The sequence below is a fragment of the Rhagoletis pomonella genome, unplaced genomic scaffold, assembly GCF_013731165.1.
Source record: "Rhagoletis pomonella isolate Grant_MI unplaced genomic scaffold, Rhpom_1.0 Rhpom_scaffold_00007, whole genome shotgun sequence".
In the NCBI taxonomy this organism is placed as follows: domain Eukaryota; kingdom Metazoa; phylum Arthropoda; class Insecta; order Diptera; family Tephritidae; genus Rhagoletis; species Rhagoletis pomonella.
The window spans coordinates 70,485,185-70,499,230 of record NW_023458561.1 but is presented as its reverse complement, the minus strand read 5'-3'; the positions used below and the strand labels follow the sequence as shown (position 1 = coordinate 70,499,230).

The 14,046-nt window shown below is 34.3% G+C and overlaps 1 protein-coding gene across 4 annotated transcripts in view; it reads left to right on the top strand.

The window, feature by feature from the left end:
- Positions 1–1,957: 1,957 nt before the first annotated feature.
- Positions 1,958–14,046, top strand: part of LOC118743486 (carnitine O-palmitoyltransferase 1, liver isoform) — a 33,823-nt gene continuing 21,734 nt past the window's right edge. The window contains exons 1-6 of one of the 4 annotated variants that reach the window (XM_036476206.1): positions 1,958–2,103; positions 7,351–7,530; positions 7,631–8,368; positions 8,441–8,979; positions 9,117–9,182; positions 13,069–13,128. In XM_036476206.1, the coding sequence (XP_036332099.1) occupies positions 7,390–7,530; positions 7,631–8,368; positions 8,441–8,979; positions 9,117–9,182; positions 13,069–13,128 (1,544 nt within the window). In that variant the 5' untranslated portion in view covers positions 1,958–2,103; positions 7,351–7,389. Of the gene's footprint in view, positions 2,104–7,350; positions 7,531–7,630; positions 8,369–8,440; positions 8,980–9,116; positions 9,183–13,068; positions 13,129–14,046 lie in introns of those variants that run through there. The other 3 variants (XM_036476208.1, XM_036476207.1, XM_036476205.1) reach the window with 3 other exon arrangements.

Genomic DNA, 14,046 nt, shown 5'->3' with positions numbered 1-14,046 from the left:
GAATGATGAGTAAAGAATCGGGCACAGAAGGCCTATCGATTCAAAAGAGCCGAAATAAGGGCTCCAGGAAGGCCTTTTGCTTTCTTATTTTGCCGACTGGCATTTTTTCTGTAAACAAAATTGTGTTATTGTTGAAGTTAGCACAAATAGAGCGCCTTCGGCTGTTGTTTCGAAAATAGTTTCGAATGCTGGATGTATGTATGTATGTACATTAGGGTGGTCCAAAAACAGTAAGGTCGGAATTGTAGTGCTCTCACCCTCTAGGATTGTTCTATAGACGAAGTAACCCTAAAAATTAAATTATGTGGCTATATATTCCTAAAGAAATACTTAAGATTGTTTAGGTGCGACAGTTATTATTTTTATTAAAGAAAAAAGTTTTAAACATAAATTAATTTCACTGGATTTTCTGCTGTTTTTTTATAAAAATATACTATAACAAAAAACATAAAAATGTTATTTCTAATTACATATGTATATCTATAATTTTTTACTTTTATTTGCTTACTCCTTAAATAACAGTTTTTGTAAATCCAAAATAACAGTTATTTTTGATTTTTATATTATATGTCTTAGCTAACTGTTTTTGAAAACTTTTATTTATAAAAGTCCTCAACAAAAAGCAGTCACTGACCTTTACTTTTTAAAGTCATCAATAAAAATCAGTCACCGATTTTTTCTTTCAAGTCATACTTATAAAACTCATTTGTATAAGTCGTAGTAAACTTTTGTTCTCCAACACCTTCTTAACTGCGAAAAATTATGACTTTTATACGTATGACTTAAAAAATAAAAGTCAGTGACTGATTTAAATAAATGACTTTTAGAAGTAAACGTCACTGATTGATTATTTTTTTTAAGATTTGTATAACTGTTATCTAAGACATATAATATAAAAATCAAAAATAACTGTTATTTGCAGATTATTAACATAAAGATAAAAAAATAATTGTTTATTTTGGATCTACAAAATAAAAATAAAAACTTTGTTTTTTTTATTTGCATGCAAGTTTCAAAAAAATATATATATTTTCAAATTTAATTCTCGGTGAAAAAAGAAATCGATGGTATCACTTAGTTGTAGAACATTTCCTTCATGGCGAATTTTTCAATGACAGTTTTCATCAATAACTGTTATGTTCGGTCCCTGGTAAAAATGTATGATTTGACAAGATTAAAGTTGCGGTAGCATAGACGGCGCCCCCCCAAGAATTATAGAATATCAAAACGCGCATTCCCAGCGGCACTGACATTTCTCAAGTACAAGTAAACAAAGCCGAATAGGAGGAAAAAAGAAACTGTAAGTAGAGTAATCTTTAATTTCAGAGAATTTAGAATCTGCCTTTTGCGACATCTTTCGAGTTATTGCCGATTAATTGTATTGAAGCTCCCTTTTAAATTAAGGAAGAAGTATCAAAATCAAAATCAACGTACCAACGTACCAAATCATTTTCAAAGTACCATTATTACTGGATAACTAAGGTTTTAAATTGAATGCTCATCCATTCATTCGGCGACAGCATCCGTTGAGATAACGCAGAAAAAGAGAGAGACTAAATTATAATCTTAAAATTTTTATTTTTATTGTTGTCTCAAAACACGCAATATCATTTCGATCGCCTAGGAATGCAAATTAATATTTCGGTATCAAATCGCGTGTTCGTTTACATTGTAATGGATCTTTTTGCTCAATCTAATTCGTAAGACTTTTTGCGTTTTCCTTTCAAAAAATATTCACCGACTTCACTGTATTTGAAAATTGTAATTGTAAATGAATTACTCGCTTATCAACCTATCTTAAAATTCTACTGCTGGGCTAATCAACAGAGAGCGAAGTAGTCAGTCGCTCGAATGTAAAAACATATATATGTATGTACACAGGTATGTATGTGTACATTTCGTAGTATATATTTATGTACATATCAGTAAGATCTCGAGGCAACATTTCAGAGTTAATCTAGTGAGTCTTAAGCAGCCAAACGATCAAGTTCGATTTTCGAGTAGAGGCGAATTGAAGAAGTCAAAGACAAGCTAATTAAAATAACTAAAACAAAAAAATTTACAAATTAATAAAAATATTTTAAGCAGCAAAAGTATAAAAAGGTAAAAAAAAAACGCAAAAAGTTTTCATTCTATTGGTGATAACGAGATAAGAAACGTACAAATCAACGAGCTTCTAAGCACCCTTTCATAAAAACACAGAGAATGCGTATGTAGCAGAGATTTACATACAACATACTTGACCGAGTTTTGAACCAACAACAAAGCGCTTGGAATTACTTTACCTTGTTTTCCGCGTTACACATCCACATACCCATTTAGATATGTACATGCATATGTATGTATATACTTATGTATATATGTATGTACTACATGAGGGTGAGTAGTTAATCGGGTTGTCGATAACTACAGGTGAACTTAATTAGTGTGGAAAAAACAGTTTGTTTTCATTTAATACCTATAAATTAAATTGCGTAATAAACCCATGTATGAATGTGTGAACAAATAAATACACATTCATAATTTGTATATATGTATGTATGTATGTATATATGTAAATATATTTGTGTACCCACGTATGTACATATTTATGTATGTACTATATATGTATGTATATGTATATATGTTAATATAGAAAGGCGCTAACTCATATTGTCGCTGAAATACAAAAAGCCGTAACTAAGTAAAAATCCGAAATTCCCCATTTTGTTTGTTTACGACGCATTTCATCGAATTATAAGTCCCCACACGATTTTAAGCAATAAAAAATTTTAGTCAGTTACGACTTTCTTGCGTTTCAGCGACTATATGAGTTAGGGCTTTTCTATATTAAGTTGAGGATGTATATCTTTACACATTTCATATGCATACCTACATATGTACATATGTACATGTGTACGCTCGTAAATGTTTTGATCGGATTGCCAGTATGAGAGTTTCGTTGTTTATTTAAAAAAAAAAAAAAAAAACCGGTTTTCGATTTAGTTGCTGTTACGAGATTTTCGAAACTATTTATGAGATCGCAAAGAGAGTCAGCCACATGGGTACATCAGGCGGCGCTCATTATCTACAACAACGATGTATGTATGTATATGATTTCTGCACATGTGTTTGTTTATAATCCATAGCGTCGTTTAAAGTACAAAACCGCGTATCGTCATTTTGCAAAACCGCGTAACTGGCATTTGCTGCCAAAAATTGGATTGCCTCACACACAAGCTCTTGGCTCAAACCCTCCATCCATTCGTCCTGAAACTATGCTAGCCAGAACTGCGATTGCTTTTGTAAAAAAGAGAACCATTTTCAAAAATATGAGTGTTTTTACGCTCTAGAAAATAATGTATGTGCAACCTCACATACGCAGTTTTGCATTTTGTTGATACGCGGTTTTGTACTTTAAACGACGATATGTATTATGTATGTACGTACATATATCCCGGCAGTAGGCAAGACCGCAAAAGAACTAACCCATCCCGCTGAAAGCCTTTCTTCGCCACAAATGACAAATGAAAACAATTTTGAGATTGATGCACATACATATGTATCTATGTATGTATGTATGTACACACATGCAAGTGATAATCCTCGAGACACCTTTATCGGTAACAGAAGGATGCAGCAGCTTATTTAACAGATTCCTTAACTGAACCATAAGATATTAACCACAAAATTGTCATCTTTCACACCGATTGGTTTTAGAGCATAATTTTCTAGAGCATATATTTTCTATTATCAATCAAAATAAAAAAAGCGAATTTTCGGCCCACGCTATTATCCTTACATACATACATACATATGTGTAAACACAAAGTAGCATTTACATAGCAGCAAATACATATCGTGTTAGAGGTCTGTAAGTTGGCTCGGACGGAATTCGTTTATTTAGATTTTTACGATGCTTTAAAAAAGCACTTGGAGTGCTTCAAAAAATTTGCAGCTATGTATCTGAAGATCGCAAACATTCTCAATTAAGAGTAAATAAAGCCGAATACGAGGCTAAAAGAAAATGTCAGATTAGTCAATTATCTTATAACACCCCTTTCCGAAACGAAACGTGTTTTAATTGCTGAAAATTATAAAAATATACGATTTATAAAGGAGAATCAATCAATCAATAAAATGTGTAAAAAGTTGTTTTTAGTGAAAGTATAGTGAATTTCAGTGCACTTAAAGTTTTTAAGGCGTTGTGTACTATAAATTGAGAATTGTCAAACTAGGCAAAACCAAATTAGTGGTTCGCGGAATGCGCTGCATTTGTTAGCCACATCGTGTGGCTTTGGCCTAGTTTTAAGCCTAGTCCGAATGTACTCGCCGCCGAAACTGTTTGGCGGGTGAGTTGCAGCTGCTATTTAGTTTTTTGATGTACTCTCCGCCGAATGAGAATGTCGCTTTTCGTACGGTAGAGAGGCAATAACACAAACATGAAAGCAGACATGCTTACACTCATAAATTACATTCATACATACATACATCCACATCTACATCTACAAATATGTTAAGGTAAAATAAAGTAACAAATTCTCTAAAAACGCCATCTCTTAACAAAAATGGAATGAAAAAAGAACCTAACTTTTGGACTTTGAACGTTTGGCGAACAGAGAATTAAGTCTGCTAACTGTAAAATAGTATATGTGCATATGTGTGTACGTGTGTGGATGCATATACATATATACATATACTTATGTATGTAATCTGAATTTGAACATTTGTATTGATTAAACTGAAAAATAAAATGTGTACCAATCTTATTTGTGCATTCGTACTATTAAATATACTGGAATAGAAGGGCACGCGGTGCAGTTGGACTCGATTGTTTTTACCGATAAAAAATATACAGTGCCCCCTCGGTAATCGCGACTCTCGATAAATGCGAAACCTCGAACATTTTTGTACTCAATAACCGCAGCACTATGGCACGTTATAACAATGAATGTATTACAGTGAATGCCAAAAATTAACGTTTATATGTAGGTATGTACTACATAAATATGGGGCACAGTTCTCGCCAAGTGTGCAGGAAAAAAATTGTATACCAGCCAAGGCGGATTCATATGAAGTGTTGTTGCTAGAACAGCTGCTTTAATTCGCCTCGGTACACATACATATGTCAAAACCCCTTATGAGTGAGTGCGTAGGGAAGAGTGTTGGCATTTTCTTTCCCTCTTCCTCCTTGAGCGAAGAATTGCTGAAATGTGACATTTGTGTGCCGAAAGCGAAAACAAAATACATGTTAGTTTTTGTTTTTGTACTACCGCTATACCACCTTATATGAATTCCTTGCCATGATAGCAGCATTTTCTTCAAACGTTTTTGCTATGGTTACTGGCAACGAATGTGTAAAAGAATTTTTTTTCTACTGACCCTTTTTGTCGAGTTATACGAGTTTATTATTGTTATTATTACTATACGAATTATTGTTTTGTAAACTTCAGCACTTTTTCTTTGTCACAAGTTTTCTTAAAATTCTTAACTCATGTCACAGTTATGATAGAGAATCCAAAATTGCTGACCTATTAGAACTTTTTCCGTGATTTTTGGCTATAAACTATAATTTTTTGCAAATTTTTTTTTGCAAAAGATTGCAATAAATAAATTTATTGCTTTTTTTAAACAATGTGTGCTTCGATAGCTTATTTTCTAAGCTTTCTAACGATAGATATATAATTTGTATTGGGAGTCGCAAAAGGACTACAAGTTTTTCCTTGCATTTTGTCGGCAATAAAATACGTTTACAGAAATGAAAAAATTGTTCGACCAGCGACATTTTTATATGCATTCCGATTTAAAACTTCCAGCTGAATCCGAATACGAAATTAAAATATAAGAGAGATCTTTTTTTTTTTTAGATTTGTATGAAGAATTTTCCGCTGAATACGAAATCGGAATACAAGAAAGTAAAACAGTTTTTGAGATATAGCCAAATTTCGTGTTTTTTGAGAGCTTCATATGTACATTAGGCTGTGTGGTATTGTAGCAGGGATAATATGTTTTTCTTAGGTTTAATAATAATTTGCCACAGAAGATTAATATAAAAGTTTATCATTAGTCCGCGAAGTTGATTACAAGTGTAACAAATTTTTAAAAAGCTACCTTGGTTTGTAATATCTAGGGAATACGGTTACCGTTAATTTAGTAACCAAGTTAATAAATGTGAAAAACAAAAAATGGTGGTGAATGAAGTTAACAGGGACTTGTTCGAGATCAGATATCGTTCGATAGTGTTTTCCAATACTTACATTCACTAAGTAAGAGTACAATGGAGTCACATCTATTTTAAGTTAATTATGTAGTTACCTTAATATAGAAAGGCCCTATCTCACATCGTCGCTTAAATGCAAAATAGGCGTAACTAACTAAAATTTTTGATTGCATAAAACGATCAATGATCAATCAAAAAGTGAATTTTGGATTTTAAGTTAGTTACGGCTTTTTGCGATGTGATATAGGGCGTTTCTATATTAAGATTGCGATATAATAGTTCTAATTTGACCTGACTGAGTTTTCAATTTAAAATTTGTTTCCTTAAAAATACCATTGTATACATAAGGCCATATTTTTTTTTTTTTTGTGCGAGTTCGAAGCTCCCACATTTGTTTGCACAAACAAAAATAAAGGGCAGCAACTTCAGCTAACAAAACGGTTCTTAAGTTTGTAAGAATTCGCAAACAGAAGCCAATTTAGAACTGTAAAAGTATATTTGGAATTGCGACCTAAATACACCCTAGAAATATCAACAGCACAATACAACATTGCTTTTGTTTTGCTTTATAATTTTTGGGAATATTTGTCCACATGAAATTCGCGATAGGACCCCAATAGATTGGCGCTTAAACAATATGCTACTGTTTGGCCGAGCTTTGTGGCGGCGTGCGCCTTGATGTTGTCACACAAAGGGGAGGAACCTACAGAGTTTTACGCCGACTCCGAACGGCGATTGTACTTTTATAAGAAGCGGTCGCCATATTGTTTAGTTTCCAAATTTCATACCTATTCATTGCCTATTGAAAAAAGCTGTTATAACTCGGAGCGAGTAATTTTGCTCATATTAATTACAAGGCAAACAAATGTAAATATAAAAGCAAGACCAGTCGGCCAGGCACGACGATATAAAATAACTGAACAGTGACTCCTACATTAAATTACAGATCGACTTTATCTTGATTTGTTTCGTGATCTACGATAAGTCATCTCATTTCTACTTAATTTACTGATAGATCTTTCAAGGCGAAATTGCTTACTTTCAAATATGATTCGCCCATAAATTAAGAATGAACCGGGCTAACCGATCTTTCAATGACCACAAAGTAGTCGCAGTGTTTTTAATTGCTCCTTGCTCTATTTTATCACTAGATCCAAATCAGTTTGAGCGCGGCTTGAGTTGCCCCAAAAATGGCTGAAGCCCATTCTGCCGTGGCGTTCTCCTTCGCCATCACTCACGAAGGATTCGACATTAATTACGATCAAGAGGTCTTAAACCTTGTTTGGAATTCCGGCGTGCGTTCGTGGAAAAAACGCTTGGCTCGTGCTCGCGTAAGTGACCTCGATTTTTCATAAAAAATCTCTGTAATAATGTACCTTCATATGTAATAAATGTATGCATGTGTGATTTTATTTTTATTTTTACTTTCAGAACGGCATTCGTAATGGTGTATACCCGGCACATATACAGAGCCTATGGCTCATAACAGCCATTGCCATTGGTCTACATTTTGGTGGATTTGCCGTGCCCTTTGATCTGGTTCATCGAATATTGGTTCATCTTCCCGCTAATACCGTTAATTGGCAAGTAACAGCTTGCTTCTTTGCAGCTTTGGTTATCTGGCTTTCTATATGTTTTACCATGCGCTACACCCTAAAGTTGCTGCTGATGTATAAAGGTTGGATGTACGAGTCTAGAGCGCCGGGCAGCAAGGTGTCTATAAAAACTAAAATATGGGCTGCGGCAGTAAAAATACTCTCCAGTTGGAACACCCCTGGTCTGTACAGCTTTCAGGGTTCACTACCGAGATTGCCTGTACCAGCGCTGCACGATACAATGCAGCGATATTTGCGTTCGGTGCGTCCATTATTGGACGACGAAAACTTTGCTCGTATGGAGCGTTTGGCGAATGAATTTGAGAACACAATCGGCAAAAAGCTACAATGGTACTTAAAACTGAAAAGCTGGTGGGCCACCAACTATGTTTCGGATTGGTGGGAGGAATACGTTTATCTCCGTGGTCGTAGTTCTTTGATGATCAACAGCAACTTTTACGGTACAGACGCGATTTTCATGAATTTGACTAATAACCAAGCGGCTCGCGCGGCAAATGTTGTATATTTGTTATTGGGTTTTAGACGCTTAATCGAGCGACAGGAGTTGCAGCCGGTATGTAAAGAGAAAACACACATCCTGAAACTTATCGAATGGTCGGTCCTAACCAATTTCCACATGTTTCAGATAATGGTGCAAGGCATGATACCGCTTTGTTCATGGCAATACGAGCGTACTTTCAATACGGTGCGGGTGCCCGGCCTCGAAACTGACCGAATTGTGCATTACCGCGACTCAAATCACATTGTTATTCTGCACAAAGGATGTTACTATAAGGTGGTTATCTATTTCAAAGGTCGTATTCTAAGGCCATGCGAGATTCAAATACAAATCGAGGAGATATTGAACTCGAAAGCCATCCCATTGCCGGGCGAGGAGCATCTAGCAGCCTTGACAACAATGAACCGTTCTAAATGGGCTGAGATACGTAACGCTAACTTTGCCCGAGGCGTAAACCGTGTTTCTCTCAACATCATAGAGTCGTCGGCTTTTGTGTTGTCGTTGGATGACGAGCCTTTCGAATTTGATTTGGCACGACCAGAGTTGCTTGATAAGTTTGGCAAAACGTTACTGCATGGTAATGGATATAACAGATGGTTTGACAAGAGCTTTACTGTATGCATTGGTACAAATGGTCGCGTTGGCTTTAATGCTGAACATACTTGGTAAGTAGACGTTTTCTAAGTATGTATTTATGTAGTGTATTGTTGGTACATACATCCATACATACATATGTATGTATGTACTTGCACCATTTGCAATATTGATTTAACCTCTCGTTGACCATTGAACCTTTCCAAAGGGCCGATGCTGCGGTTATGGCTCACGTATGGGAGAATCTTGTCATGGACGATGCCACCACAAATGGGTAAACCAGACTCCATATTTTCACCACACACATGCACAGACTTTTCCTGTCACATGTGCTACATATTCTTGAATGCTTGTAATTGAAACATAAATATGAAATGGTGGAGGTCGCTTTTACTTTTATTTTATACCCATTTGTGCACCTTCTACCATGCCTTCTACAGTAATTTCAAATTTAACATTTGTACATACATATGAATTTACATCCATATCTATCGTCGTAATCAGTGCAGAAGGTCCTATTTCAAGTTTCGAAAGGTTTTCCCTTTGCTATAAAATTTCATATTTGTCAAATGGGGCCGTTTGCATTGATGTTAACGATGATAGGTACTAGGGCACTGTATGATTACATTACGCATCGTACGATTTCTCTTCCATATTTATTCTCTTATTTTTGGCAAATTTTCAAAATCCTTTTTTCATAAATTAATTCATTAAGTCAAAATTAAAATTTTATACCAGTCGTTTTTACAAGAATGACGACATAAACAAATAATGAGAAATATAATCAAGAGAATTAGTTTTGAATTTTTTTGTTGCGATTTCAAAATACATACTCAAGGACGTGGCCAGGATCTGATACATATACTAGTTAATTTTTTTTATATATATTTTTTTAAGCATTTTTAATATCGCGGTTTTCGGTAACGAGCTTTCTATAGACGCTCATCAAGCATAGTCCAGAAAGCCTTTCTTCTCGTTATGCTTCTGAGCCGCCCTTGATAAGTACTATAAGTAATGGCACAAATCAAACAGAAAAAAAACTAATTTACTAAATGGAAAAGGCGTGTCGGGTCTTTGTTTCTCATAAGATTACTAAATGAATATTAATCGACGATGCGGCGATCCCACCATGCCAAGTGTGTTACTGTTACATATCGGCATCGGCGATATTTTTATGCAATCATGCAGTGCTCTAATACGTACATATGTATGTATGTATGTATGTACATATCGCTACCTCAAGTCACAAAGGCCCTAACTAACACTTTTTTCGAAAGTGCGTTTTTCACCAGATTTTGTATTAAAATACACATTCGATAAAAATTTTAAAGTGTAAGTACCAAAAACGAGGGTGTTGTAAGCCTTTTTGTTGTTGGTTAGGGCCTTTGTGAATTAAGGTAACGATATAGGTATGCATATGGTCATTTCAATAGGGAATTCAACTTTCTGTAACATTGTTAGTGCTTTTTTTCAAGTTCATAAATTTAAGACCAAATGATCGGTTAAATAAGTTTTTCTTTAGAACGCTAAATCCAAAGTAAAAACTTTGGCAGCCCATTAACACATCCACGGATGGACGTTTTTGACTGAATTGTTATTCAAATAAAAAATAAAATTTATTCATAATTTTTCTACGTTTGAATGACGAGTAAATTTATATTCTTCATTCAAGTAATTCCGAATCATGGTACAATTATTCACAGGTATTGTCTTCCCAAGAATTTTGCATCACATCCAAATCAGGGATGATAAATGAGTTTTTTTAATTTTGTACCAAACTTGGCAGCATTGTATAGTTTTCGACGATTTTCGTCGCTTACTTATTTCAGCACGACAGTAGACAATGCCAATGTTGTCGAGTCGTACAATTTAGCCTAATTTACGACTTACGCAATGAGGCTGATTAATCTTCCTGATTACGCTCATCCCGGAACACAGCTACTTAATTTATAAGCTTGAATACAGCACTGATTATATTACAAAAATTATAATTTCCAACAGAAAGGACCATCTGTAGGGCAAACTACTTCGTTACTACTTTTTTAATTAAAAATTGCAATCGGCAAAAGTTTTCAATAACCCCTTTTTGATTTCTTTAACAGTATGTAACGGCATGAAATATATAAAAATATAACTTGATCCTCACTTTGCGCGGTCCCCTCTGTGCGATATTTTACGCAGCTCGTTTTCAACATCTCCCAACCACTTTTTTACGCGGTTACACATTGTGTACGAGGCTTCCGCGATATTTGAAAAAAAAAACAAAAAACAAATAGTTTAAATATTTTCGTAAGTTTTGTGAACGGCACTATCGCACGTTTAATAACATACATAGAGATGTAACTCAAAATTTCGAAAATTTACGTTTTTTTGAGATTTCAACATACAATTAAAACGCTTGATAAGGAGAATATGCTCTGCCTAACAAATAACTAAATTTCCCAAAAAAGGCGAAGATGTGTGTCTCTCCATCTGGTTTTTGGCGTTTTCCACAAAATTTAAATTTTGAAATAATTCTGTATATTATTAAACGTGCGATATGTACGTACATAGTGAAATGATCCACTGTGCCTACGTAGAGACTCATGACTTTTTCTTTTAATATGCTGACAAGGCTTTAATTCCACCTTTCTGATGAGTTTCATTTTCGACCGTAATCGTTCACTTTTCGCTTCCCTGTATTCACTGCGGGCGGATGGGAAAAATCTGGCGAATACTTTTTCGAGCGAATCTCCGATAATAATGCCGATTTTAATTCAACTTTAGCCATATTACCAAAAGTATACTACATTTTTAATCGTTCGAGTTCGAGGGAATTTGCATGCGGAAGACGAATTCTTTTTTGCGCACGTCTGTTCTACGCGGATTAATTTGCAAAGTGGTATTATAAAATGAAGCGAGTTTTTTTTAAATGACCCAACTAACCGCGTGAAAAGAGAATCAAGTATAAATAGACCCACCCATTATGACTTACATTGGCTCTATTTTGAAATTTGACTGCCAATTAAGAATTTAAATACAACAAAAGAAAATCTAACGTTTTTCGGTGTTGTTGGCCCCCACTTTTTCCAATAGTTGCCGATATGTGAATACATACTTATTTAAGTATCTGTATAAGTGCACTCGAATTCTTACAAATACTGATAAATTTATAATTTCCTTCGGTAAAATATTTGTACATACATACATACATAGGTATTTTACATACATACATATCGTCACCAGAAATGCAAAAAGACGCAACAAACATCATCGTTGAAATGCAAAAAGTCATAACTCATAAAAATTTCCAAAAAATTCACTTTTTGATTTATATGATGGACTTCATCGAATTACAACTCCCCACATCATTTTATGGAAAAAAAATTCAAATATTCAATGGCTAACCTTCTTCCACGAAAAAAAGTAAATAAATAAATATTTCCTCTCCATTTTGTGATGTACTCGGGCCCCATAAGCAGAAAAATTTGTAAGTGCCAACAAGTACGTTTATTATACTACCGTCGGGGTGGAAGATCGCTCTATGTCAGCAAATGGTTCAAGAACGACCTATTTCGGAATTTGTTTTAAAAACGCCCTACATATCTCAAAGTCTGGCTGAAGAACGGTCTAAATATTTCCGTTGCCGCTTCCAAACCGCCCTATCTCAACATATTTTCAGTTGTGCTAGGACCTTTTTGAACCAAATTCAGAGATAGGACGTTCTTCAACCATTTGCTGAAATAGGTCGTCCTTCAATCAAATTCTGAAACAAGGCGTTTTCAAACCTACAGCCGAGATAAGACGATCTTCCACTCAGCCTTTGATATGTAATACAAGTGGTATGGGAGCCCCTCTGAGACGCTACATTTCCGAGATGCAAAAAGAATAATCGAAATTGGTTGACGTGGTCCAAAGTTATGCGATAACATACATAAAAAAAAAAAAAACAATATTCCGACGAACTGATAACCTCCGACTTTTTTGGAAGTCGGTTAAAAATGGATAATCTCTATTGACTTTCGTATGAAGTTTGAAGGTTTTTGAAAGAAAATTTGTAGGGCCATTGATATGTATGTATGTATGTATGTAGTACCTATATTAAGGTAATAATATTAAGCTGACATTTTTTACGTTAATTTGTATTATGGTTGTAAGTAACGCTTTCCCGAACATTTTAGGGCTGATGCACCGGTTATGGGTCATCTTTGGGAATATATTTTCGGTGATGATATATATGGGTAATTTTCAATTGCATACACATTCATTCATTCATACATTTTCTCGGACATTCAAACGTAGTAGATATCGTTCACTTCTTATGCACGCACATATTTATCTAGTCATGTATTTAATTATGTATTGTAGTGAAAAGTATTCCAAAAATTAACAAAACTATTATTCAGCACTAACAAATAATTCGACATCCAATTTATGTAGTATGTTTACTTCTGCGCTGTCGGGTACAAATGCATAACCATAATTTAAGATCTGTTGCCAGAGCTCGCTTCTTGAAGTTTTGAATATCTCATTAAAACTTTATTGAATATTTTCTAAAAAGTAAAATAGTAAATAGTTTTATGATTTTTCTACCTGGCAGCACAGGTTTTTTTTGTCTTCCATTACATGTACATAATTATTCATATTTGTATTAATAAAATGAAAAATTCTGCCTGACGAGGAAGTTTTATAGAAAATGTATACAGTAAATCAAATTTTCAAACTATTTTCTTTTTGCGTTCTAACATTACCTGTATTGTTCAGATATATACATATATTAATTGCATACATCTAATTTATACGCATACATCGCCCATTTATTAAAAGACAGCCGGGATTCGTAAAAATATATTTCGTTATGTAATACTTTTATTATTTTGTGTAAGAATTTTCTACTAAAAATCTTGGGTGAGAAGAAAACTTTAAAGCCATTTGCTGAAAAATCCCGTTTTTTAGTTCTTTCAGTATTTTAAAAAATTTGCGATACACATATATGTACATGTATATTTGTATTATGTGTGTATGTACATGTGTTTACTAGACTATACAAAGAAACAACAATAACTATAATAATATCGCAAAATATTTTCTCCAATAAAATGCGCTGAGCAGACGGTGAGCGAAGGAGAAATCTCAACTATAATTTTGGCAAACGCGGA